The following is a 24,801-nucleotide window of genomic DNA, read 5'->3' on the forward strand; positions in this document are numbered from 1 at the left end:
AATACGGTCCTTGACCCAGGGCTGGACCGGCCATGTCCCAGAACGGGCAGACTCCCAGCAATGGCAGGGGAGCTGAAAAGGTTCATGGGGCAAATGGGGGCTGTGGACCCATGGAGAGCCAGACAGCCGACGGGAAGGGGCGACTCGTTTTATTTGCATGTTCATAAAGTATATTCTAGGATTGATTTTTTTATCGTGAGCAGGGACTGTGTAGGGGAGGTAAAGAATACGGAATACTCGGCAATCACTATCTCGGACCATGCCCCGCATTGGGTGGACCAGCAGGTCGGGGGGGGGCGAATTATCAACGCCCGCAATGGAGGTTAGACGTAGGACTGTTGTCGGAGGAGGGGATATGTGAGACTTCGGAAGTGTATGCAAAATTACTTGCAGGTGAATGATATGGGGGAGGTTTCAACAGCAACCCTGTGGGAGGCGCTGAAGGCAGTAGTGAGGGGGGAGCTGATCTCAATTCGGGCTCACAGGGTCAGGGCGGACAGAGCAGAAATGGACAGATTGGTTAGGGAAATGCGGGGTCCCCGGGGGAGGACCTCCTCGGGGAGAGACGGAGATTGCAGGCGGAACTGGGGCTGCTATCCACGAGTAGGGCCGTGGAACAACTTAGGAAGGCGTGGGGAGTGGTGTATGAGCATGGGGAGAAAGCCAGTAGATTGCTAGCGCAGCAACTCAGGAAGAGGGAGGCGGCGAGGGAAATAAGTAGAGTGGTTGATGGGGAGGGGAGCAGAGTGGAGGACCCGGCAGGACTGAATAAGGTATTTTGCGACTTCTATAGTAAGCTGTACACTTCAGGACCCCCGGATGAGTCGGAGGAGATGAAAAGGTTCCTGGATGGACTAACCTTCCCAAAAGTAGGCAGGGGATGAGTGGACGGGCTGGGGTGCCCCGATTAGAGCGGAGGAGGTATTGGGGGGCCTAAAGGCCATGCAGTCGGGGAAAGCCCCGGGACTGGATGGATACCCAGTAGAGTTTTACAAGAAGTTCTTGGAGATAGTGGGACCGGTCCTGACAAGGGTTTTTAAAGAGGCAAGGGACAGAGGGACCCTGCCACCGACGATGTCTCAAGCCACCATCTCGCTGATACTGAAGCGGGACAAGGACCCGGAATCCTGCGGGTCATACAGGCCAATCTCCCTGATCAATGTGGATCCCAAGCTCCTGGCCAAGGTCCTGGCGATTAGAATTGAGGACTGCATACCGGAGGTGATTGGGGACGATCAGACAGGGTTTGTGAAAAGCAGTCAGCTGACAGCTAACTTGAGAAGATTGCTTAATGTGATCATGATGCCCCCGACGGGCAAGGAGGTGGATGTAGTGGTGGCAATGGACGCTGAGAAGGTCTTCGACCGGGTGGAGTGGGGCTATTTGTGGGAGGTGCTTGGACGGTTTGGGTTCGGGGAGGGACTGGTTAATTGGGTCAGACTATTGTACCAGTCCCCAAAAGCTAGCGTTAGGACGAACAGGATAATGTCAGATTATTTCAGACTACACCGCGGGACCAGACAGGGGTGCCCACTCTCCCCGTTGCTGTTCGTGCTGGCCATAGAGCCATTGGCGATGGTGTTGAGAGCTGCGAAGGGGTGGAAGGGAATGACTAGAGGGGGTGGTGGAACATAGGGTCTCTGTCTATGCGGACGACCTGCTCCTGTACGTGTCGGACCCACTGGCCGGGATGGAAAATATACTGGAAACATTGAGGAAGTTCAGCCGGTTTTCAGGGTACAAATTAAATATGGCCAAGAGTGAGATGTTTGTGGTGCAGGCAAGGGGCCAGGAGAATAGACTGAAGGAGCTGCCATTTAGGCTGGTGGAGGAAAGTTTCTGGTACTTGGGGATACAGGTGGCGCGAGACTGGGGCAGGTTGCATAAGTTAAATTTGACTAGGGTGGTGGAACAAATGAAGAGGGAGTTTCGGAGATGGGATGCACTCCCGCTGTCACTGGCAGGGAGGGTGCAGACTGTATAGATGACAATCCTCCCTAGATTTCTGTTCATCTCCCAGTGCCTCCCGATCTTTATCCCATGGTCCTTCTCCAAAAGGACTGGCAAAATCATCATGAGGTTTGTCTGGGTGGGAAAATCCCCGCGGGTGAAGAAGGCGATGCTTGAAAGGAGGCGCAGCGAGGGGGGACTGGCATTGCCGAGTCTGATCAACTACTACTGGGCGGCTAACATAGCCATGATAAGGAAGTGGATGGTGGGTACGGGGTCTATCTGGGAGCGAGTGGAGGCAGTTTTGTGCAGGGGCACCAGTTTGGCAGCCCTGGTGACGGCTCCCCTACCGCTGTCGCCGGCCAGGTACTCCACCAGCCCGGTAGTGGGGATGGCCCTGCGGATATGGGGCCAGTGGAGGAGGCATGTGGGGGGGGGGTGGGTGGGTGCGTCTGTCTGGGCTCCAATATGTGATAACCATTGATTCACCCCCGGGAACATGGATGGAGGGTTTCGAATATGGCGGTGGGCGGGGGTGGGGAGGGTGGGCGATATGTTCCTGGAGGGGAGCTTTGCGAGTTTGAGGGGCTTGGAGGAGAAATTTGGGCTGGTAAGGGGAAATGACTTTAGGTACTTACAGGTGCGGGACTTTGTACGCAGACAGGTCCCATCCTTCCCACGCCTCCCGCCAATAGGGATCCAGGACAGAATAGTCTCTAGAGGAGAAGGAGGTGAGGGTAGAGTCTCGGATATCTACAAGGTGCTCAGGAAGGGGGAAGAGTCCCAGACAGAGGAACTGAAACTCAAATGGGAGGAGGAGTTTGGCGGGGAGATGGAGGACGGGCTGTGGGCGGAAGCTCTAAGTAGGGTAAACTCAACCGCAACATGTGCCAGGCTTGGCCTGATTCAATTTAAGGTCGTTCACCGGGCCCACATGACGGTAGCTCGGATGAGCAAATTCTTTGGGGTAGAGGACAAGTGCGCTAGATGCGCGGACCAGCGAACCATGTTCACATGTTTTGGGCGTGCCCTAAACTTAGGGGGTACAGGGAGGGATTTGCGGGGGTCATGTCCCGGGTGCTGAAAACAAGGGTGGTGATGAGTCCAGGGGTGGTAATTTTCGGGGTTTCGGAAGACCCGGGAGTCCAGGGGGAGTAAGAGACAGATGTTCTGGCCTTTGCTTCCCTAATAGCCCGGCGGCGAATACTGCTGGCCTGGAGGGACTCAAAACCCCTGAAGACCGAACTATGGCTTTCGGACATGTCAGGTTTTCTGGGTATGGAAAAAATTAAGTTCGCCTTGAGGGGATCTGTGCTGGGGTTCCCCCGAAGGTGGCAACCATTCATCAACTTCTTCGCGGGAGAGTGAATGTCAGCGGGGAGGGGGGAGGAGAGGGGGAGGGGGGGAGATTAGAGTAGAGTAGGATGGATAAATAGGCGGGTAGTGTCTCGGGGAGAGGAGCGGGCATGTGCAGTATGGTTTGATTGAAGTATTGGTTTTATATTGATGTTTGCACATTTCTGTTATCCGTAACTGTTTACAATGCCAAAAAATACCTCAATAAAATTGTTTGTTAAGAAAAAGGAAATGTGATTCCAAACATTTCAATGCCTGTGTTTGATAAATCTTAATCTTAAAGTTAATTTATGGTGACTATATAGATGCAAACACTCTGTTGTGCTGTATAAAACACAGCAGCCATGAACCTAAGCATTTAAGTTAATTCATGTATGGGCGACATGGTAGCACAGTGGTTAACACTGTTGCCCTCACAGCGCCAGGGACCCAGGTTCGATTCTCGGCTTGGGTCACTGTCTGTGCAGAGTCTGCATGTCCTCCCCGTGTCTGCGCGGGTTTCCTCCGGGTGTTCCGGTTTCCTCCCAAAATTCCCGAAAGACGTGCTTGTTAGGTGGATTGGACATTCTGAATTTTCCCTCTGTACCCGAACAGGTTCCGGAGTGTGGCGTCGCGGGGATTTTCACAGTAACTTCATTGCAGTGTTAATGTAAGGCTACTTGTGACAATAATAAAGATTATTATTCTTATGTTTGTCACCTCATATTTAATTTCTTTTGGAGATGATTACGATATTAGCAGTGCATGCAGTAATGTTTTAGAATCCCGACAGGGAAATATGTTTGAATAGTTTACAATGGATTTTAAAAGAAGATATCTTGGCTCTAAACACTATCTGCGCAAAACTCTTGGAATCCATTAGAGAGTCATTTAGAGTGTTCTTATAAGCAATAAAGAACAAAATTACATTTGCCTTCTTAATTACCTGCTGCACCTGTAAACCAACATTTTGTGATCCATGCACAAGAGCATCCAGTTCCCTCTGCGGCATTGTCATGCTGCAATTTTTTTACCATTTAGATAATAGTCCACTTTTGCTGTTATTCCTTCCAAAATGGATGACCTCACACTTACCAACATTGTACTCCATCTGCCAGACCCTTGCCCCCTCACATAAACTATCTACATCCCGTTGCAGACTTTCAGTGTCCTCTGCACACTTTTCTCAACCACTCATCTTAGTGTCATCTGTAATTCTCCAATGTAATTGTTTTACCGGCATCTGTTGAGGGTTCTGAGCATGTGCAGGCTTTTCAGTCGGCAAGAGGGTGACATGTAAGCAAGACCTGTTTCACTAGTGCTCTGTTTTCATAGTTATTATTGTTACTACTGTTTTGCTGTGTTACTGTGATTGTTAAACTTTGTTATTTATTTATATAAAGAAGTTCCTTTTAAACAGCGCATTTGCCTACCTGCGTTGTGGTCTTAAGTTCCCATAGAAATGTCACCTCAAATGTAACCTTAGATGATTCTTCAACCCCTTTGACGTGAAAGACCCATTCCCTAAACTGCTGTCTAAAGCTTTAATTTAAAGTTGTGCTTGGCAGACTTCATGCGGTGGGGGACATGCCAATGTTGTTGAACTGAAGGTCAGAAGTAACGGACTAGACTTTCTCTCGTTTCAAATGATCATAACCTGTCACTTGTTTGATGCGAATGTAACGTGACATTTGCTAACCCAAACCTGGATACTTTCCAGATCCTGCTGTACAGGGAACAGGTTGCTTCAATAGCAGAGCAGTTTTAGATGCATCGCAAGATTACGGATCAGTCAGCAAACAATGCCACTCCTCAACTTATAATGAAGGAAAGGTCATTGATGAAACAGCTGAAGATCATTAGGCCAAGGACATTTTCCTGAGGCACTCCTTCTAAGATGCCCTGGTGCTGAATTATCTGCCAAACAAAACCTTCCTCCTCGGTGCCAATTATGACTCCAGCCAAAGGAGGATTTTCTCTTTGAAGTTTTGCTAAGATTCCTTCATGATGTATTTCGTTGAATATCGTCTTAATGTTGAGGCAAGTTGCAATTTCCTTTCCTCTAGCATTCAATTCTGTGAAGTGGTTTATAGGCATGAGGATCTGGTGTATATCAAACTAAATGTTGCTGAGTGGTCATTGGTAACTAACTATCATTGATAATAATACTTGTTTTCTTACTTTACTGATAATTGAGAGCAGGCCGTAGATTAGTATTTGGCCAGGTTATACTTATCCGGTTGATAGTGCCACACTACATGATGTAGGGTGGGGGAGACAGGGGTCTTTATAAAGACTGTGTGGTTGTCACTCCTCTAATTCGACCATGGATAGAATTATTGCGATGTTACTGTGGACAAATTCAAGTATGTTACTTCCTTCCTAGGTTTTCTCAACACCCGACAGGCACAATAGGGCAAATATATCCTTCAAAACTAGCCCAGCTCAATCAGTGCTGACACTACTGAGTCAATTTTGGTGGTGTAAACTGACATCCCCTACCTTCCAATGTTATTTATTCCTTCAGAGCTTCCTTCAACATCGTCGAATACGGCCCCATCTGTTTTTGAGAGGATGCTAGTAATAAACAGCAGAAGGTGTCCTGGGCATTGATTGACCTGAAAGCCCCGAGATGTCTGAGCCAGGATTTATGTTACGATCACTCAGGACTACTCCAACCCAACTACAAACCATGATGCATCTATCACCGAAGGGTTCATTCCATCAGGGGGGCAAGATAGATCCAAAAATGGAGATGGGGCCGAGTGGCCTACTCCTTCGCTTAGTTTCTTTGAACAAGTTAGATGCTGGCTGAGAGAAACGACTCTTCAAGTACAAGTGTCAAGCGCGGTATACTTATGCCCACATTTAGAAAGGAGCCTAAAAATTAATTCCGCCCTCTGAACCCCTATATACACATAAGGTGGGTGGTGGAGGCTAGTTATGATCCTGAGGGCTATTAACATTCTTTAATTTAAAAAAAAAATTTAGTGTACCCAATTCATTTTTCCAAATCAGGGCAATTTAGCATGGCCAATCCACCTAACCTGCACATCTTTTGGGTTGTGGGGGCGAAACCTACGCAAACACGGGGAGAATGTGCAAACTCCACACGGCAAGTGACCCAGAGCCGGGACCGAACCTGGAACCTCGGTGCCGTGAGGCAACAGGGCTAACCCACTGGGCCACCGTGCTGCCCTTTAACATTCTTTAATGATACAATTCAGCATTTACAAACAATTCAGCATTGAACTCAATGTTCTGATGGCATTTCATGGCATAACACCAATATTTCACCAATCTTCATTTTTATACAACTGAAAACACAGCCCATTCTGCAAAGAGTGGATTCCTTTCATAGACTCTAAAGGAAGTTCCCGCCATTCACCAGATTGTTAAATATATAAGATAATTCTAGCATGCCTGCATCCTAAATGGGCAGCACGGTAGCATAGTGGGTAGCACTGTTGCTTCACAGCTCCAGGGTCCCAGGTTCGATTCCCGGCTTGGTTCCCTGTCTGTGTCTCCATGTTCTCCCCGTTGTCTGCGTGGATTTCCTCCCGGGGCTCCGGTTTCCTCCTGTAGTTCAAGGATGTGCAGGTTAGGTGGATTGGCCATGCGAAAATTCCCTTGGTGTCCAAAACGGTTGGGTGGGGTTACTGGATTACGGAGATAGGGTGGAGCTGTGGGCTTAAGTAGTGTGCTCTTTCCAAGGACCGGTGCAAACTCGATGGGCCGAATGGCCTCCTTCTGCTCTGTAAATTCTATGATTCTATGCCTCCTTCCGAAAATCGAGCCGAGAGCAATTCCTGAGAATTCGATTCACGGTAAGAGTGCCAAACCCTGAAGGCCGAGGTCTAGAGCTCCAACATACCAAGCAGTAGATGTACTCAGGTGATGCACTTAAGATGCTACATGTAAGTAAGTACAGCCTGAAGAAACATTACCAACAAAATCACAGCTGTTTATGTTTTGGATTCTGTGTATCTAGTCAATTTGCAGCAGTACTGCGAAATATTCAAAAAGGAAAAAAAAAACAGCTTTTAAAAATATAATGCTGGAAATTACGCAGAGAGAAACATGAACTGAGGCAAATAATACTCCCACTGCAAGAAAATGGTAAATAAAGCACACTCAAATGTCAGAAAAAAAATCTTTATTCCGACTTGAACAGCCAGTTGTGTACTGCCATATCTGCTGTGATAGTGGGAAAAGCAGTAAGAAGCTCCTTAGCACAGGGTTGGTTTAGCACAGTAAAGCAGAACAAGGCCAGCAGCGCGGGTTCAATTCCCATACCAGCCTCCCCGAACAGGCGCCGGAATGTGGCGACTAGGGGCTTTTCACAGTAACTTCATTTGAAGCCTACTTGTGACAATAAGCGATTTTCATTTCATTCTTATGATTATCATTTGGAAAGCACGGCCTGAAAAGGTTGTGGGAGCAGATTCAACAGTAAGGGAAGGGAGGGAATTGGAAATACACTCTTTTCAGAAGGGAATTGGAAATACATTTAATAAACGGGAAAGCTGCAGAGCTGTGGTCAAAGAGCGGGAAAATGGGACTAACTGGATGGCTTTCCAAGAGTTGTCAAGGGCACAATGGGCTGATTGCCTTTGCTCTGTATTGTGTGGTTCATTGATCATCAGTATCTATTTGGGGCGGCACAGTAGCACTGTTGCTTCACAGATCCAGGGTCCCAGGTTCGATTCCTGGCTTGGGTCAATGTCTCTGTGGAGCCTGCACGTCTCCCTGTGTCTGCGTAGGTTTCCTCCGGGTGTACATAGTACATAGAACATACAGTGCAGAAGGAGGCCATTCGGCCCATCAAGTCTGCACCGACCCACTTAAGCCCTCACTTCCACCCTATCCCTGTAACTCAATAACCCCTTCCTAACTTTTTTGGTCACTAAGGGCAATTTATCATGGCCAATCCACCTAACCTGCACGTCTTTGGACTGTGGGAGGAAACCGGAGCACCCGGAGGAAACCCACGCAGACACGGGGAGAACATGCAGACACCGCACAGTCAGTGACCCAGCGGGGAATCGAACCTGGGACCCTGGTGCTGTGAAGCCACAGTGCTATCCACTTATGCTACCGTGCTGCCCCAAATCAGGTGCTCCGTTTTCCTCCCACAGTCCGAAGACATGCAGTGCAGATTAGGTGGATTGGCCATGCTAAATTGCCCTTAGTGTCCAAAAAGTTTAGGTGGGGTTATTGGGTTACGGGGAGCTGTGGGCTTGGGTAGGATGCTCTTTCCAAGAGCCGGTGCAGACTCGATGGGCCCAATGGCCTCCTTCTGCACTGTAAATTCTATGATCAATTTGCTAATGTTCAGCAAAATCAGCATTCGCCAAATAAACAACATTATCCAGCCTGCGTAAAACTACGGTTTACAGACACTTCCACAACTGCCAGAACCGGCTACAGCCAAGAGTAAAGCCGAAAGAGGCAGGCTAAGGCAAGGGTGTAGCAACGATAATTTCCGCTAACAGGCAGAGCTACCATTCAGCAGTCCCCAGTGCAGACTTTACGTTAAAACACTTTTGTCACACAGTAAAGTTTCTATGCAAGTGCACAATAGCTAAAACCTTACCAAGCTCCAGTGCAGAACATCACGATTAATGTTTTAACGTGTTTTTTAAAAACCTAACTCGCCTCAAGGGCTCCGAAGGTCAGAATTAATTCAGAGTTTTACAGGTGTCCTCTTACAACCACTTTCTGTTAAGTACTGTACAGATGCTGCAATAATGTCACCTTAAAATAATCATTTGAACTTTACTGTATTTGTACAAACCTGCAGTAAAAATGGATTGCTTCGTTTCACAGAATTATTAGCAGCAAAATACAGTCCTTTTGCTCTGCCCTACAACTTTACTGCTTCTGCCAGCAGATTTAATATACGCCAGTTTGTATTAAGATGTTACTGCACCCTTCCGATCCTAATCGCCAATTATGACTCCATTAGCCCTACTTGGCAGCTCATTTGCTCTTGCAGCAGCTGAAGGGGACTAGGAGTGGAACCTCTGGTCCTTGCGTTTCTGCTTCGATGAGCACAGCACAGCTGCTGTCATCGGTAGACAGGGATAAGCCAGGACAGCGCTTGCTTCACATAACTACACCTGACCTTCTGACAATTTAGAGGGAAAAATACCTTCCTAACTGCAGCAAGGAGCTTCCTTCAGATAGAACACTGAGCAAATTAAAGGCAACACAATATATCTGAGATCTACCCACTAGACACTTCATTAAATTGCTGCTCTTTCTTCTTGTACAGCACTAATAGAATCAGTGGCCTTGTTAGTTGGTGAGTAAAGATCAATCACATACAGGGAGACGCACTCTCTCTGCTGTCTTCCAGAAAAACAGTGGAGGAAAAAGAAGGCCATCATTAGAGTCTATAGTGGCCTTAATGTAAGGCACTTAAACAAAATACCATCCCACATCAAACTTCAATCGGTGTGAAAAAATACTCAGTGGAACTTGTTAAATCTGGCTGTGAGCAGTGTTGCCCTAATATATGACTGTTTGGTCTTGGTCAAAAGATCATAATGTGCATATGTAAAAAGGTACTGGATTGTCTAAGGGCCCAAAGCAGAGCAAAATAATTGCAGCAAAATGCTGAGTGCTCTACAGAGGCCCAGTCAAAGCGAGCACCACTGGGATAGGTGGATACAAACGTTTTATGCTCAATTGGATTCCAGCAACATGTTCCAGTTTCTGTAGCAGTTCTATAGCAGGAGTTCACAGTGGCCTCTACAGAGCTTCAGTATTTGAATTTATTTACAATTGCTTGCTGCGGTGCAGGCCTGGGTAATTACCAAATAAAGATTTTAGAAGTTCTTTACAACGTCGACCTATCTTTTAAACAAAAAACAAAAAAATCAGCATATCTCACAACACTGCAGTTTATCCCGACAAATTCCAACTTGCCAGGCAACAGAAAAGCACTCGAGGGGTCCCAAGTTGCGCTATAAATCAAAAGCGCACAATTTTGAAACGTCATTTGAAACTCAGAAGTGAACCCACTCGCAATATATTATTTCCTAACCGTTTCTATTCCTTGCTTAACTGTCAGGAGTTTCTATTGTTCATTATTGTAAGTAATTTTCCACATATAGTCAAGTGTTGATATGCAGCTTCGCAGTGAATGCGTAGAAGAAATGTGAAAACAGTACAGTAGCAAAATGGACACTTGACCAGAATAAAACACTACTTTTGTGTTCAGTTAATCAAGAGAAGAGCAGCCTTCTGTATATTAATAATGTGACTTACACAAGACAACTATTATATAAAAATGCGATGAGACGAGCCTACATATCCTATCTTTCCTTCGTGTGAGCACAAAGTAGTGGAGGCATTTTGTCGCAACGTTTTGTCCCATTTCTTCATGTCGCCTGATTTAAACCTAAACAACACAATTCACATGTAGGAACTCAGCGGCAGAACTGATGGCCCAGTCAACTGTGAAATGCAGAATTATTCACTCTCTCATATTACATTAAGCAAAAGTCAGCTGCAAAATGCTTTACAACTGCAGCATAATCCCTGCATTCTGGCAAGTGTGTAAGTCATCAACAGCCTGGGATGTGTTGTAACCTTTCAACAGTCACAGCAAATTCTTATTCGATGTATTGAATGCAGCTCCTTATGAATCTGACAGAACTGGGTACTGGTTGTACACTCGCGTGGACCCGACTTGAAGCAGTTAAACTGGAAACTTTATCAAATGAATGCCATTTCCTCCACTTGGCAAAATTGAGCCAACGCATTTACATAGTCATGGAAGCCATTACTTTGCAAAAAATAAATTGAAAATAGAATTTGATTGCGAAATACAGACAACATGCAAACACGCTGAAATTAAACCAAATGCTGGCAAAAATATGCGGAGGGAAGCCGTTGGGAATCATCCAAAAGAGTCAAATGTCACGAGACTGAAGACCAGAATTTGAAAATCAGCATACTTCGAAATGTGTCATTGGAGCCCTTCCATTGGGGAATGACCTTACGATAACAACTAGGTATCTCTTATTTTTTGCACAACAAGACAAAACCTACCCATTAAAAGACCTCCAGGACCTCAAAGGTCTACTTGCGTGAAGTCACTGTTGAACTTTAACTATCCTGATTGCAAGATAATAAACTATAACATAACATAAATTACTAAAAGGATCAAACTAGTTCATCAAAATGTATTTCTACAGGCAATGGAGATAAATTTTCATTAGCCAACACATAAAAATGTTCTCTCGTCTGACAAAGAGTAATTTTTTTCCCCCAACCTTGCCCAGAAATAATTGGACAATAGTTTCTCAAACACACCACATTTTGATTCAAATGTGTCTGGTCCAAAAAAGATTCAATCTCAAAGCTGCAAAAAAAATAAAAATGAGTGCTGTTGCCATTTTAGTCATTTTAAAACTTTCACTACAATTTTGGAGGATTACAAGGAAACTCACATAATAATAATTTATGTAGAACTTGTCATGCCCTTAGGACGTCCCAAAGCTCGCCATAACTGTTGTCTTCCGTCGAAGCATAGTCTCTGTGAGGTTAAGCAGTGAATTTCAGTAGACAATCTACAAATGGCAAGGCACGACAATCAGCAAATAATTAAGAATCTGCTTTTGCTGGTGCTGTATGTGGAGGTGGGATGTGGTGGGGGAGCTGGGGGAGGAGAGGTGTTTGCTTGTTCAGTTTTTGGCCAAGATGCTGGATAACTTGTTCTTCTTCAGACAGGTACCATTGACATTCACATGAGGATGGTGAGCACAGACTCATTTAATCCAATTGACAGCACATCCAGCAATGCAGCAAAGCCTCAGTGCTGCACTGATGTGTTTGCACTAAATGCGTGCTCACGTCCATACCTGCGAGTGAACCTGCAGCCTTCTGCCTCAAGCAAGGGTGTGATCAGCTGGGTCAAGGTCACACGATGAAACAACACCTTTTAAATAGAAACATTTTAATAAGACTTATTTTTAAAAAGGACCAATGAAGTACATATCTCACTCAAGACAGCTCATCTACAGCTTTAGTGGCAAAACAATCAACCTTTTGGACACTACAAAAATCCAGATTGATTCACCTAAAAGGGCCTTTAAAAATATTCTTCAATGCATTTGTTTTAGCTTTTTGGCCAGTCGTTATAGATTTCCATCAAATTAATAAGTCATTTGTACTTACTTCGTAGAAATCATGGAATACACAGAAGGAAGCCATTTGTTCAATCATATGAACCTATGAAATAAGCCATTCGGCCCCTCGAGCCTGCCCTGCCATTCAATAAGATTATGGCTGATCTGTTTGTTTTGAATTCCACATTCCCATCTACCCCCGATTATCTTTGATTTCCTTGCCTAACAAGAATCTATTTACCTCTGCCTTAAATAAATTCAGTGATCTCGGCTCTACCGCCTTTGGAGGCAGAGTTTCAAAGTCGCACAACACTCTCAGAAAAAAAAATACTCCTCACCTCTGTCCTATGAAGGTGACCCTTAATTTTAAAACAGTTCCTCCTAGTTCAGGACTCACCCGCAAGAGGGAACCTATTTTCAACGTCTACCTTGTCAGGACCGTTCAAGATCTTATAAACCTCAATCAAGTCACCCCTCACACTTCTAACCTCCAGTGGAAACAAGCCCAGCCTGTCCAATCTGTCCTCATCAGACAACCCGCTTATTCCAGGTATTCTAGTAAACCTCCTCTGTGTTGCTTTCAACGTTTTGGCCTAGATTCTCTGACTCGCCGCGTGTCATGTATCTCGGTGATAGGAGGCGGTCTGCCATTGGCTGGAGGCAAGATCTTCTGGTCCCATTGCTGTCAATTGGATTTCCATTGAATCCATCCCACGCCACCGGGAAACCCGCTTCACAAATTAAGGAATATTCAACCGTCAACCCAACATTCAGGTTGCACATGGCAAAGGAAACAGCAGCAACTTACAAAGACGCAAAAGCCAAACATCTAAACCATATTAAATATGTGGGATAACTATGGTGATGGAAGAAAAATATAAATACCTATCGCAAATATTGGGGCTTCATTTCAAAAAGAACATAATTTGTTTTGTGTGGTTTTTTTCCAAGGGGCAATTTAGCGTGGCCAATCCACCTACCCTGCACATAGAATCATAGAATTTACAGTGCAGAAGGAGGCCATTCGGCCCATCAAGTCTGCACCTGCCCTTGGAAAGAGCACCCCAGTTAATCCCATGCCTCCACCCTATCCCCATAACCCAGTAACCCCACCCAACCTTTTTTTGGACACGAGGGGCAAATTATCATGGCCAATTCACTTAACCCACACATCTTTGGACTGTGGGAGGAAGCCGGAGCACCCGATGGAAACCCACGCAGACACTGGGAGAACGTGCAGACTCCGCACGGACAGCGACCCGGCGCCGGGATCGAACCCGGGTCCTCGGCGCCGTGAGGCAGCAGTGCTAAAATAATTTGCTGAAGTTGGTAAGGGATTATATATATATTTTTTTAAAATCTCATTCATAAGAAGACATTTTGCACAATGAAATAAATAAGTTCTTTTTAGAACTGCATGAAGTTTTATATCAGCTTTCGCCTCATAGAACTTGAAAATTTGAGATGCAAACACGGGTAACGTAACCATAAGAAGAGCACTAACTGAAATAGTTAAGAGTAGGTGGTGAAATTCCCCAGTCCCTGGCTTCTAATCAAACCCAGCAGGCATTCTAATAAATCACTTAGATGAATTGCTGCTTGCATTATGTGAATCACGCTTGAAGTGTGACATTCTGAGCCAATTACTACCCGTTACTTTTTTCTTAATAATTTCCCTCTTTATTACAACTTTACATACCAGGCATCACCCACATCATTTCATTTGAGTTGTTCCAGATACAATACACTTCTTTTTGGGAGATTTAAGGATATATAATATGAAGAAGGTGGGGGTGGGGAAGAGAAATCAATCTCTTCCTTTTGTTAGGCTCCTACAGCCAACATTACATTTTCTTTTCAGTCTATACACAGTTCCCCCGCCCTGTACTGGCTACACTCCCAGCATCCCCATAATTATCTGATTGATTCACCACATTAACACGCCAACTGTCCACTCCTCATTGATGTAATTTTTATTTTTGCACCGTTTCCAGTCTGATAAATTATTGCTGAAATCAATTAATTTTTTAAAAAATGTTGTGTAACGCTGTTTCTCTATCGCACGATTTATAGGACAAGTTAAAAAAAACAGTATATATAAGGACAAAGAGAGCTTGGAAGAAATTCAGAGCAACTGCCCCAGGCAGTGTCAGAATCCGGAGCACTGCTAAAGAGTGGAAGATGATACATTTCAGCGCGGAAGTTTAGTCTTGGCGAACTTTTACGCATATTCTGTTAATCACAGAACTGAAATATCACATGAAGCAGAATATAAAATATGACTTCTGATGACATTCCATTTTTGTGTTCAAACCTGCTGTGCCACAGAGTGCTAGAATGTAGGCTCAGTCGCACCTGTAGGTTCCCCACACGCTGAGGTTTGCAGTCTCGACAGGGCTATCACACAGATCAGTTGTGCAGATGCCAGGTGTGTTCTCAAGAAGGAAGGCGAGTGTGCGTTCCAGCAGAGTAAGAATACCACTCATACCGGATGCACCACTGAGTAAAGATCATAGGCAGATGAAGAGCGGCACAGCCACATGACTGGGAAAGCAACAACTGAGGTCCGAAAGAGAAGGGACGCAATTTAATGGGAAAAAAAGAGTCCCATTTTGGGTGCGTTTAGCGGGGTCCTTGCAGCGGCGAGAAAGATGTCTCTATTAAAGGGGACGATGCTTCTTTTTTGGGCCACGGTGAGGAATGCCCCGCCGAGTCTGCACTTAGACTCATTTCCTGCACTAACAAGCTCAGCTCGACAGTGCAGGAAGAAATCAGGCACCATTTTCAAATGGCCCCCCGATCTCTCACCGCCCCCCCCCCCCCCCCCCCCCCGCCCCCATGCCCCAACTGACCAATTACGGGGTCCGCGAGCCCCACTGCATCCCACCTCATATGGGTAGGGCACCCTTCGGCCCGATCCCCGGCACAGGCAACCTGGCACCCTGACACTGCCAGCTTGGCAGTACCAAGATGGCACAGTGCCAGGGTTCCACCCTGCCCAGAGCCCGACCAGCCGGCGGCCTCCGATCGCCTGGGAGACCCCTCAAAGTGCCTTAAAGCCTGGTTGACGTATGTAGAAACCAGTGTTAAAAAGTTTTTCCAAAAATGTACTTTATTCATAAAATCTATCATAAACATTACAGAACATTTCGAATTGTCTTGACTGTACATTTCCATCAGAGTTACACATTCCCTTGGCTTTCTTTCATTCAATTTTGATAACATTACACACATATCGCTCTTTACGTTACAATTCCTTCTTAAACATTTACATTGTCATGTTTCGTTTATACATTGGAATGTTAATGACCCAGACCGAGGGGGGTTTACACTGTCACCCGCCCCTCGGGTACATTTGCTGGTAAGACCTTACACAGTGGTCTTTCCCCATTGCGCCTTGGCGGCAGCTGCCCCAAGCTTGAGTGCGTCCCTCAGCACGTAGTCCTGGACCTTGGAATGTGCCAGTCTGCAACACTCGGTCGAGGACAGCTCTTTGCACTGGAAGATCAGCAAGTTCCGGGCAGACCAAAGAGCGTCTTTCACCGAGTTGATGACCTTCCAGCAGCAGTTGATGTTTGGCTCGGTGTCCCCCCCTGGAAACAGTCTGTAGAGCAGAGTCCTGTGTCACAGAGCTGCTCGGGATGAACCTTGACAAATACCACTGCATCTCTCTCCAGAACTTCTTTGCAAAGGCACATTCCCCAAGGAGGTCGGTGACCGTCTCATTTCCCCCACAGCCACTCCGAGGGCAGCGTGCAACGGCGCTGAGCCTTCGGGTGTACATGAAGACTCTGACGGGGTGGGCCCTTCTCTGCTAAATGCGCCACGGCAGGGTCTCCAAGGTGAGGTTGTTCGATTCCTCGCCTTGGGTAACTGTAACTCTGACACAGCCATATTCAAGTGAGACCAACTACTCACTTGAATATGCAAATCTGGATCACGTACATTGAGGGCGAGATCCAGATCGTAACAACCTTGCGGGATCTCGTAAAACCCGTGGGATGCCTCTAGCGAAATTTAAAATTAATATATATTATTAAAGATTTTCCAGTTTTATAACAAATTTTACACAAAAACCCATATTCCCCACAGTACATGATACACAAAGCGCACATAACAAAATCCCAACCAACCAAATAGTTCAATATTCAGAATTGCTGACGTGGTATTAAAGAAGGAGACCCAAAAATTTACCCGACCAGAGCATGTGTGCGTGATTGGCCAGCCCACAGGAACACTGCTCGCATCTGTCTTATGCCTCATCCTAGTCTGGCCAGGTGCACCCTGTGCACCACCTTATGCTGGATTAGACAAGCTGGGCATACAAAGACGTGGAGTTCACCCTGAGAAAGGCCTCATTCCACACCTCGTCATCTACTATAGGACCGAGCTCCCTCTTCAACTTCACCCTCACTACACCCGCCAATTCCGAGCACTCAGACACAATTCGCCCATAAACACCAGACATGCTATCCTTTTCTGACCCTGCCAGCAAAATTATCCTTTCCAGCAGGGATGTCCACGGTGCCTCTCGGAATGTTGGGAGGGTCAGCCGCATAAATTTCCTAATCTGAAGGTACCTGAACGAATTTGTCCCCCCCCCTGCCCCAAACTCAAACTTCGCTGTCAATTCCTCCAAGCTGGAAAACCGTCCCTCTATAAACAGATCCCCGAATCTCTCCAGCCCCTTCCCTTTCCACACCCCGAACGTCGCGTCCAATCTCGACGGCTCAAATAAATGATTGGCACAGATAGTGGCCATGCTCGACATGGCTCCGAGTTTAAAATGCTGCCTGAATTGGCCCCATGTCCTCAAAGTAGATATGATCACCGGATTCGAGAAAACAGAAGCAAGGCCCTCATCAAAGCACCCAGGCTAGTCCCCCGACACGACTTCGCCTCTCTCTGCCACCATACGGACTCTGGGTCACTGCACCACCCCAACACCATCTCTGGATTGGCCACCCAATAAGAGTAAAGCATATTCGGCAATGCTAGGCCCCCTGACTGCCTATCCCTCTGAAGAACCACTCTGTGGATCCTCGGAGTCTTCCCTGCCCATATAGAAGATGAAATCAACCTGTCAACCCACCCAAAATAAAGCCTTAGGGTGGAAGATCGGAAGATATTGAAATAAAACCAAAAACCCAGGACGAATATTAATTTTGCTAGATTGGTCTCTGCCCTCCAAGGACAGAGGAAGGTTGCCCCATTTTGAAAATCAAACTTAACCTCGTTCACCTAACTTGTGAAATTCAATTTATGCAACTGGGCTCAGTCATGGGCTACCCAGACTCTGAATTACCTGAAGCTACAGCTGGCCAAGCAAAATGTCAACCTGCGGCCCATCTCCAAGGTCTCATCGACCAAACTCTGCCATTCTGCCCTTTTCTCCCTCTCCATATGGACCGTGTACGATATAATCTCTCCTCTAATCACCGCCTTCAAGGTCTCCCAAAGAATGGAGAGCGAGACCGAATCATTCTTCCTGACCTCCCACATACTCTCCAATGGCCTTGGACATGCGACCACAAAATCCCAAATCCGCCAATGATCCTACATCTAAACTCCACGATGAGCGCTGAACGGGGCCCGACTCCAAAACCAAATCTACCAAATGAGGGGCATGATCCGAGATGACAATGGCCTAATATTCTGCCTTCCTCAACCAAGGGTGAAGAAACCTACCCACCAGAAAAAAGTCAATCCTTGAGTACAACTTATGTACTGGAACAAAGAACACGAATTCCTTACTGCCTGGGTGTATAAACCTCCACGGATCTGCCCCCCTCCCCCACCTGTTCTACAAACATTAACAATGTCTTCACCACCTTCGAAAGCGGCAATGATTTCGGCCTAGAACGGGCCATCTTCAGATCTAGCACGGAATTTAAATCCTCCCCCCACCCCCCGCAAATCAGTTGGTGTGTATCCAAATCTGGAATGGAAGCCAGCAGCTTGCTAATAAATGCAGCACGGTAGCATTGTGGATAGCACAATTGCTTCATAGCTCCAGGGTCCCAGGTTCGATACCCGGCATGAGTCGCTGTCTGTGCGGAGTCTGCACATCCTCCCCGTGTGTGCGTGGGTTTCCTCCGGGTGCTCCGGTTTCCTCCCACAGTCCAAAGATGTGCAGGTTAGGTGGATTGGTCACGCTAAATTGCTTAGTGTCCAAAAAAGGTTAGTTGGGGTTACTGGGATAGGGTGGAGGCATGGGTTTAGGTTGGGTGCCCTTTCCAAGGGCCGGTGCAGGCTCGATGGGCTAAATGGCCTCCTTCTGCACTGTAAATTCTATGATCTATGAAAGGTGTGCAGTTGGATTCAGGCCCTACATGCCCTCCGGCACCCCAACGACATTGAGGTTTTGTCTTCTCAGCCGATTCTCTGGGTCATCTACTTTCGCCCTCAGAGATTCTCGTTCTTTTCTGCCATCATTGAGATCTCAACCTCCACCAAAGCAATCTTATCCCTGTGCCTCAATAAAGCCTCCTCCACCCCTTTTAACACCTTGCCATACTCCTTTACAGACTCCAATATCCTCTCCAACTTCTCACCAACAGGGCCCAGCATCTCCTCAATCAACTGACACAAAGTGTCGAGCATCACTCTGCATTGCCCCTTGAAATGCTTCTCAAATTGTTTATCGAACTCGATGGACAGCACCCTCGTTAGCATATCTGCTGTGATCGGGGCCTGATCAGCTGCCTGACCCACTGCCGCCATCTTCCCTGCTGAGACTCGGTGCAGGCTTCTTAATTGTGGACTTTTTTGACATGCTTCTCCTCCAGGACCCCTCTACTTTCTTATCAGAAGAGATTGTCCACAGGAAAACCCTGGGAACTGGGCAAACAGGGCCAAAAAACAAGTTTCCCGGCGGGAGCGACTCCTCATACATGCCGCAACCGGAAGTCCAGCCACTTGCGAGATTTAACGGCTGTATTGCCTCCTGACTCAGGAAGCAACAAGGCCAGTAGATCGCACCCAAGGTCACCCCCACACTTTCCTTTCTTGTAGTTTGGTTTGCAGATGGATGCAAATAAAACTGATACATAATCAGCGGAATTCTCCGTCGGCAGGATCCTCTGCTCCACCGGCAGCTCACGCACGCCCGCAGGCTTCCAGACAGCGTGGGGTGCAATCAATGGGAAACCCCATTTCGCAGCTGGCGGACTGGAGAATCCCGCCCAATATTTTTGTGACAGGGTGTGAGCTATTTTTGCAGTTAACCATTTATGATCCTGGTAGGGGAGATGGGATGAGATCTTTTTGATAAAAGCATGTGTTCTTTTTCAACTAAACATATAAAGGGCGCGATGCTCCCAAAAGGGAACAAAGTCCCCGAGCGAGCGGGTTTAGCCGTGTGTTTCCCAGCATTCGTAGTGCTATTCTACGCGATTGCTTTGAATAAGGGGCCTGAACAAGGAAGGCGCGGCCGAGGCCGCACATAGCCCCGCTTTTTACAATGGGGAGCTCCGCTCGCTGGAACTCTCCTTTGTAGCGAGAGATCCGGACCATTTTTAAATGGCGCCCCAACATCTGAGGCCCACAAAAGAATCCCCGACCTCCCCCCAGCCCGAACGCAACACGAGAGGGTCCCCCAGCCCCCCAACACCCAAATTGGGCAACACAGGCCTAATCACGCGCACATAAAAAATGCCAGCTTGGCACCTTGACAATGCCAACCTGGCACACTGGCTGTGCCCATATCAGTTGGCAGTGCCACCTGGGCAACTGCCAGGCTGGAACCTAGGTGGCACCACCAGAGTGCCAGGCTGGGACTGTCAGGCAGGGTGTCAGGGACCACCCTGCCCAAAGAGCGTGCAGCTGCAGGCCTCTGATCCCCTTGGAGACCCCCAAGAATGTCATTCCGTCTGGTCCCTTTGTGGGGACCAGCACCAAACGGCACGTGCCCGAGGTCTGTAAGGTGAAGGGATTGAATCCCAAAGCCTCAGGTACCTTGGGAATCTGCACATTAGAGTAAAGCTTACTGCCTCGCTCTAATATGCAGATTTGCCAAAATGTGATCCCGCCCTTTGTAGGTGGGATTCACCTTGCAACGTCTCATGAAATTGCATTGACTCTCGCAAGGCATTGCGAGCCGGATGGATTCCGGGAGCGGGGTCACAGCAAGCAGCCTTTCCGGCGCAGCGTGGCCGGAAGATCGCGCCCAATGTCTTTGAGGAGGAAATGCTCTGATATATAGCTCAACAAGGCTAGTTTATTCATACATTTCAAGCCATTAATGAGACACCACACTATTAATGCAACCATAGAGGATTTGTAAAAGTTTAGTGTGGACACGCAAGCATTTAGCAGTGAATTTTCTTGGATAAGCGTAGAATACATTGTAGTGATTCATCAGTGGGACATATCTGTATGACCTTAAGCAGAGATCACAAGGAATCAGGATTGTTCCAATTATATGAACTAATGTTTCAATATCAGTTTCCTTTTCCCTTATTGGCGCAGTTGGAATAAAATAAATCAGCAATTTATAAATTCCATTATTTGCAGAACAGTTTCTCCCTAAAATTATTGAAATGAAAGCAAAGCATAAACACTTGAGAAATTCTTGCCCGCCAGAATTGAAATTCACAAGACCTTTCAGGAAAGGAAATCATTCAAAGGTCCTGAACATAAGTTTCTCCTTTTGTTTTTAGGGCAGCGAGGAGGAGGAGGAGGAAAACAGGGTGGCTAAAAGAAACTGTTCTGAATGTAATTAGTTTCAAATCTGTTGATCAAGGTTGACATAAATCCGAGGAAACTAAATGTTTTTCTGGTACCCAGTGTCAGCATTATGAATTCCCAGGCCGTGTATTGAATGACCAAATCAAGTGGAAAGCTGCCTGTATTATTTCTCAACGCTGAATTTTCCAAGTGCACCCGTATTGCATTTTCAATGCCTTACCCTAAACAGCTTTATGGCACCTGAGGGAGGTTGCAACTGGAGTGTCAAGCGGTACTGTGAAGCCACACCCACCAGAACTGGGTTGAAACTTATTTCGCATTAGATCGCGTCACAGGATGAAAAGTAACAAAACTTGCAATTGTGGTAATATAATCAGGGCCTAGTTTTCAGGCCACTTAAATTGGATATCCTACATGAAAGAATTGGGCATTTTAAAATCATACTGCAGTCAAACCTCAGGAAAGCTGTTGGAATCCAGACTTGACCAAAGTCAAATACACAACCAACAGACAAGCTGCCAGAACATGTCTGGGCCTATCCCATCAATCAAAGATCATCGCACTCTACTGAGGCCCAGCGGGAGATCATCGTACCCCATTGAAATGCACAGGTCTATTGTCCGTAGCCCAAATCGAGCCAAACTTTCCGTCACCCAGAGTTTCTACTGTTGCCTTAAATGGAAACAGGTCATGTGCAGCCCACACCACCAGAGATGGGACACCTGGGGCGGGCTCAGGTGGCCTGTCAAATGGTCATCAACCAGACCATTGGCTGCTGGGACCCCCTCCCGAGACCTCATTGGCTGGAAGCCAGAGAAGTTTCTGGAAAGGCGGGGAGAGAGGGGGATAAAGGTAGGCATCTCAGAGACACCAGCAGCAAAGACTCGGTGTGTGAGGTGACTTTGACCATACCAGAAGGAAGCAAGGAAGAAACACTGAAGAGGAACCAAAGGGATTCAGGGATCGGATCTACAGCATACCAAACCACCTTTGAGGGGAATATAGTCGAATCCTGGTGTTTCTTGTATATATAGTGGGTAATTTACGGTTTAACTATATTTAATAAAATGTGTTGCATTATATCTGTGTCCGTACTTTGTTCGCCTCATAAATAAAGACACCTGGGTAAACTTTAATTAAGGAGCTGGTTGGATTATCTGAATTGACAGATACAACACATTCCAGCAGTCTTGACTCGGGTCAGGATTCAATGTGCAGATACACTGCCCACCCATTCCACAGGTTTTGCTCCCTTGGAGATTATTTTTGTGTTTAGCATGGCTTTAAAACTCATGGTGAATATAACTCTGGAACTGTCAATGCACTGCTTTAAAAGGCGCAAGATGCTCTTACACCACACTCATACAGTGCCAGGTTCATTGTCGATTGCTGCAATTCAAATATAAGGGCAGCACGGTAGCCTTGTGGATAGCACAATTGCTTCACAGCTCCAGGGTCCCAGGTTCGAATCCGGCTTGGGTCACTGTCTGTGCGGAGTCTGCACATCCTCCCCGTGTGTGCGTGAGTTTCCTCCGGGTGCTCCGGTTTCCTCCCACAGTCCAAAGATGTGCAGGTTAGGAGGATTGGCCATGATAAATTGCCCTTAGTGTCCAAAATTGCCCTTAGTGTTGGGTGGGGTTACTGGGTTATGGGGATAGGGTGGAGGTGTTGACCTTGGGTAGGGTGCTCTTTCCAAGAGCCGGTGCAGACTCGATGGGCCAAATGGCCTCCTTCTGCACTGTAAATTCTATGATAATTCTATGATAAAGCTGCGAGGACTCTCCAAGGCCAGCAATCAAGAATATCCATTTTTAATCACTCTTTCAACTGGCTCTTGACTGGTTGTCCAGTCCACAAACGTGTGGGGGAAATCAATAGGGGGAACCATAAATAAATTCAACTGGGAATTCAGAAAAATTCTTTACCCAGAGGTGGGTTAGGTTGTGGAAATGACAACCACATGGGGTAATTGAGGTGGGTAGCATGGATGCATTTCAGGAGAAGTGAGATGAGCACACAAGGGAGAACAGAACAGAAGGTTATGCTGATAGGATTAAACAAAACTGAGTGGCAGAATAAACACCAGCGTGGACCAGTTAGAACTAAAGAGCTATTCTGGTGTTGCACATTCTACATAATTCTGCATAAAAAGTGACCTGCTGTCAAATCTTATCTTCTACTCACCAGGGCAGACTCAAGAATGCAACATTTTTATTGATGAGTGCAAGACAAAAAGCTTTGACATCAGGTTTCTTTTTTCAGCAATACTCAACCTCTGTACCGCCAATTGACTAATTGGGTGTAAACCACATTTGGAAGCCTAGAGCCATTAGCACAATATAACATTGCTCTTAGAATACATGGATACACAATGAGAGCTAAGATATGTTTTCAATATTATCTACAACACGCAAACTCAAACAGTTACAATTTCTACGCAACACATAAGTAGGCGCATGGAACAGTTAGTGCTTATGAATAGTTTCGGGATCACATTGCGTGCAGTGCAGTGTTGTGGAATTTGAAAATTATATTTTTGTGTTCAGCACTTTTTTATGGACACCAGTGTAATTTACTTTAATAAAATGTTGAATTGCAATATTCCCAAAGTGACTGTACAGAAGATGATACATAAACAGCTACATGATATTAGTCTCCCAGTCCCCATGCACATTGACCTATTGTTCACAATATTAGCCAGCAAACACTTAACGCATTCTTATGACTTTCCTCTGTCCAATCTTAATAGCAGCATTAATCTGTTTTATGCGAATTAAGCATTCAAACTGGTCCAGAAGCAATCCCTTCATTACTGCACTCGGCACTGATTTCCATGTTGATGTTACTCCGTTAATTACCAGAACATTGCATTGCCTTATTCAATCAGTTACTTATCCATTTCAAAACTTCTTCTCTATTCTGTGCCTCTCCAACAATGTGTTGAATACCGTTCTCTGATGTGGCACTCGATCAAAAGACTTGTTGAAGTCTGGAAATATAACATTTACCAGAGTCAGCAAACACAGTTAATCCTCAAAGAACTCAAGTAAATGTATCAATCAAGATTCATCACTTGTTGACTACTTATTCATATATTAGATCTTCCCTGATACCTTCGTTAGTTTTCTCTAAATACTTCACCATTGTTTCAAGGTGCTTTCTATTTGCTTAATCCACCACCAAGATCAGGTTACTGACTCTGTAGTTTCTTAGATTACCATTTTCTATTCCTTTTTATAGATTGGCACAAAAATAATTTCTTTTCAATCCTGTAACACAACTACTGTATTCAGCAATCCTTTCAAAATATCCATCAGAATGCAAGCAATTTAATGACTACTTCCTTTGCTCCAATTAAGACAGAAATTCAACCCCAATCAACTATTTTTCCACTTGTCCTTTGAATTCACGTCCTGCATGGTGAAGGCAAACACCTAAAAAAGTGGGACAAACTAGTCATAAAGGACAGATGCCATTCGTTGGCAATGTGTAACGTCCTCCATATCCCACAGAGAAACCAAGGGTTCCCACTGTTTTCTCCAAATACATCTATTCCCTGTGATCTTCTTATTTATTTGCGGTCTGGTAATTAATTTCCTTTACCTCTTTTTCTGATATGCCTTATAATATCTTACCAGTAGCTTTGCTCTCAATGCAAGACTTTTTTTTAATTACTTATCTCTTACAT

The 24,801-nt window shown here is 46.0% G+C and overlaps 1 protein-coding gene across 3 annotated transcripts in view; it reads right to left on the reverse strand.

Moving 5' to 3' along the window:
- wwox (WW domain containing oxidoreductase) overlaps positions 1 to 24,801 on the reverse strand; it is a 1,140,899-nt gene that overhangs the window by 610,324 nt on the left and 505,774 nt on the right. Inside the window, exon 9 of one of the 3 annotated variants that reach the window (XM_072517839.1) lies at positions 23,308 to 24,102. The exons of the other annotated variants lie outside the window; for them this stretch is intronic. Within the exon in view, the coding sequence (XP_072373940.1) occupies positions 24,028 to 24,102 (75 nt within the window). The 3' untranslated portion in view covers positions 23,308 to 24,027. Of the gene's footprint in view, positions 1 to 23,307; positions 24,103 to 24,801 lie in introns of those variants that run through there. 3 annotated transcript variants of the gene reach the window in all.

The sequence above is a fragment of the Scyliorhinus torazame genome, chromosome 10, assembly GCF_047496885.1.
Source record: "Scyliorhinus torazame isolate Kashiwa2021f chromosome 10, sScyTor2.1, whole genome shotgun sequence".
In the NCBI taxonomy this organism is placed as follows: Eukaryota; Metazoa; Chordata; class Chondrichthyes; order Carcharhiniformes; family Scyliorhinidae; genus Scyliorhinus; species Scyliorhinus torazame.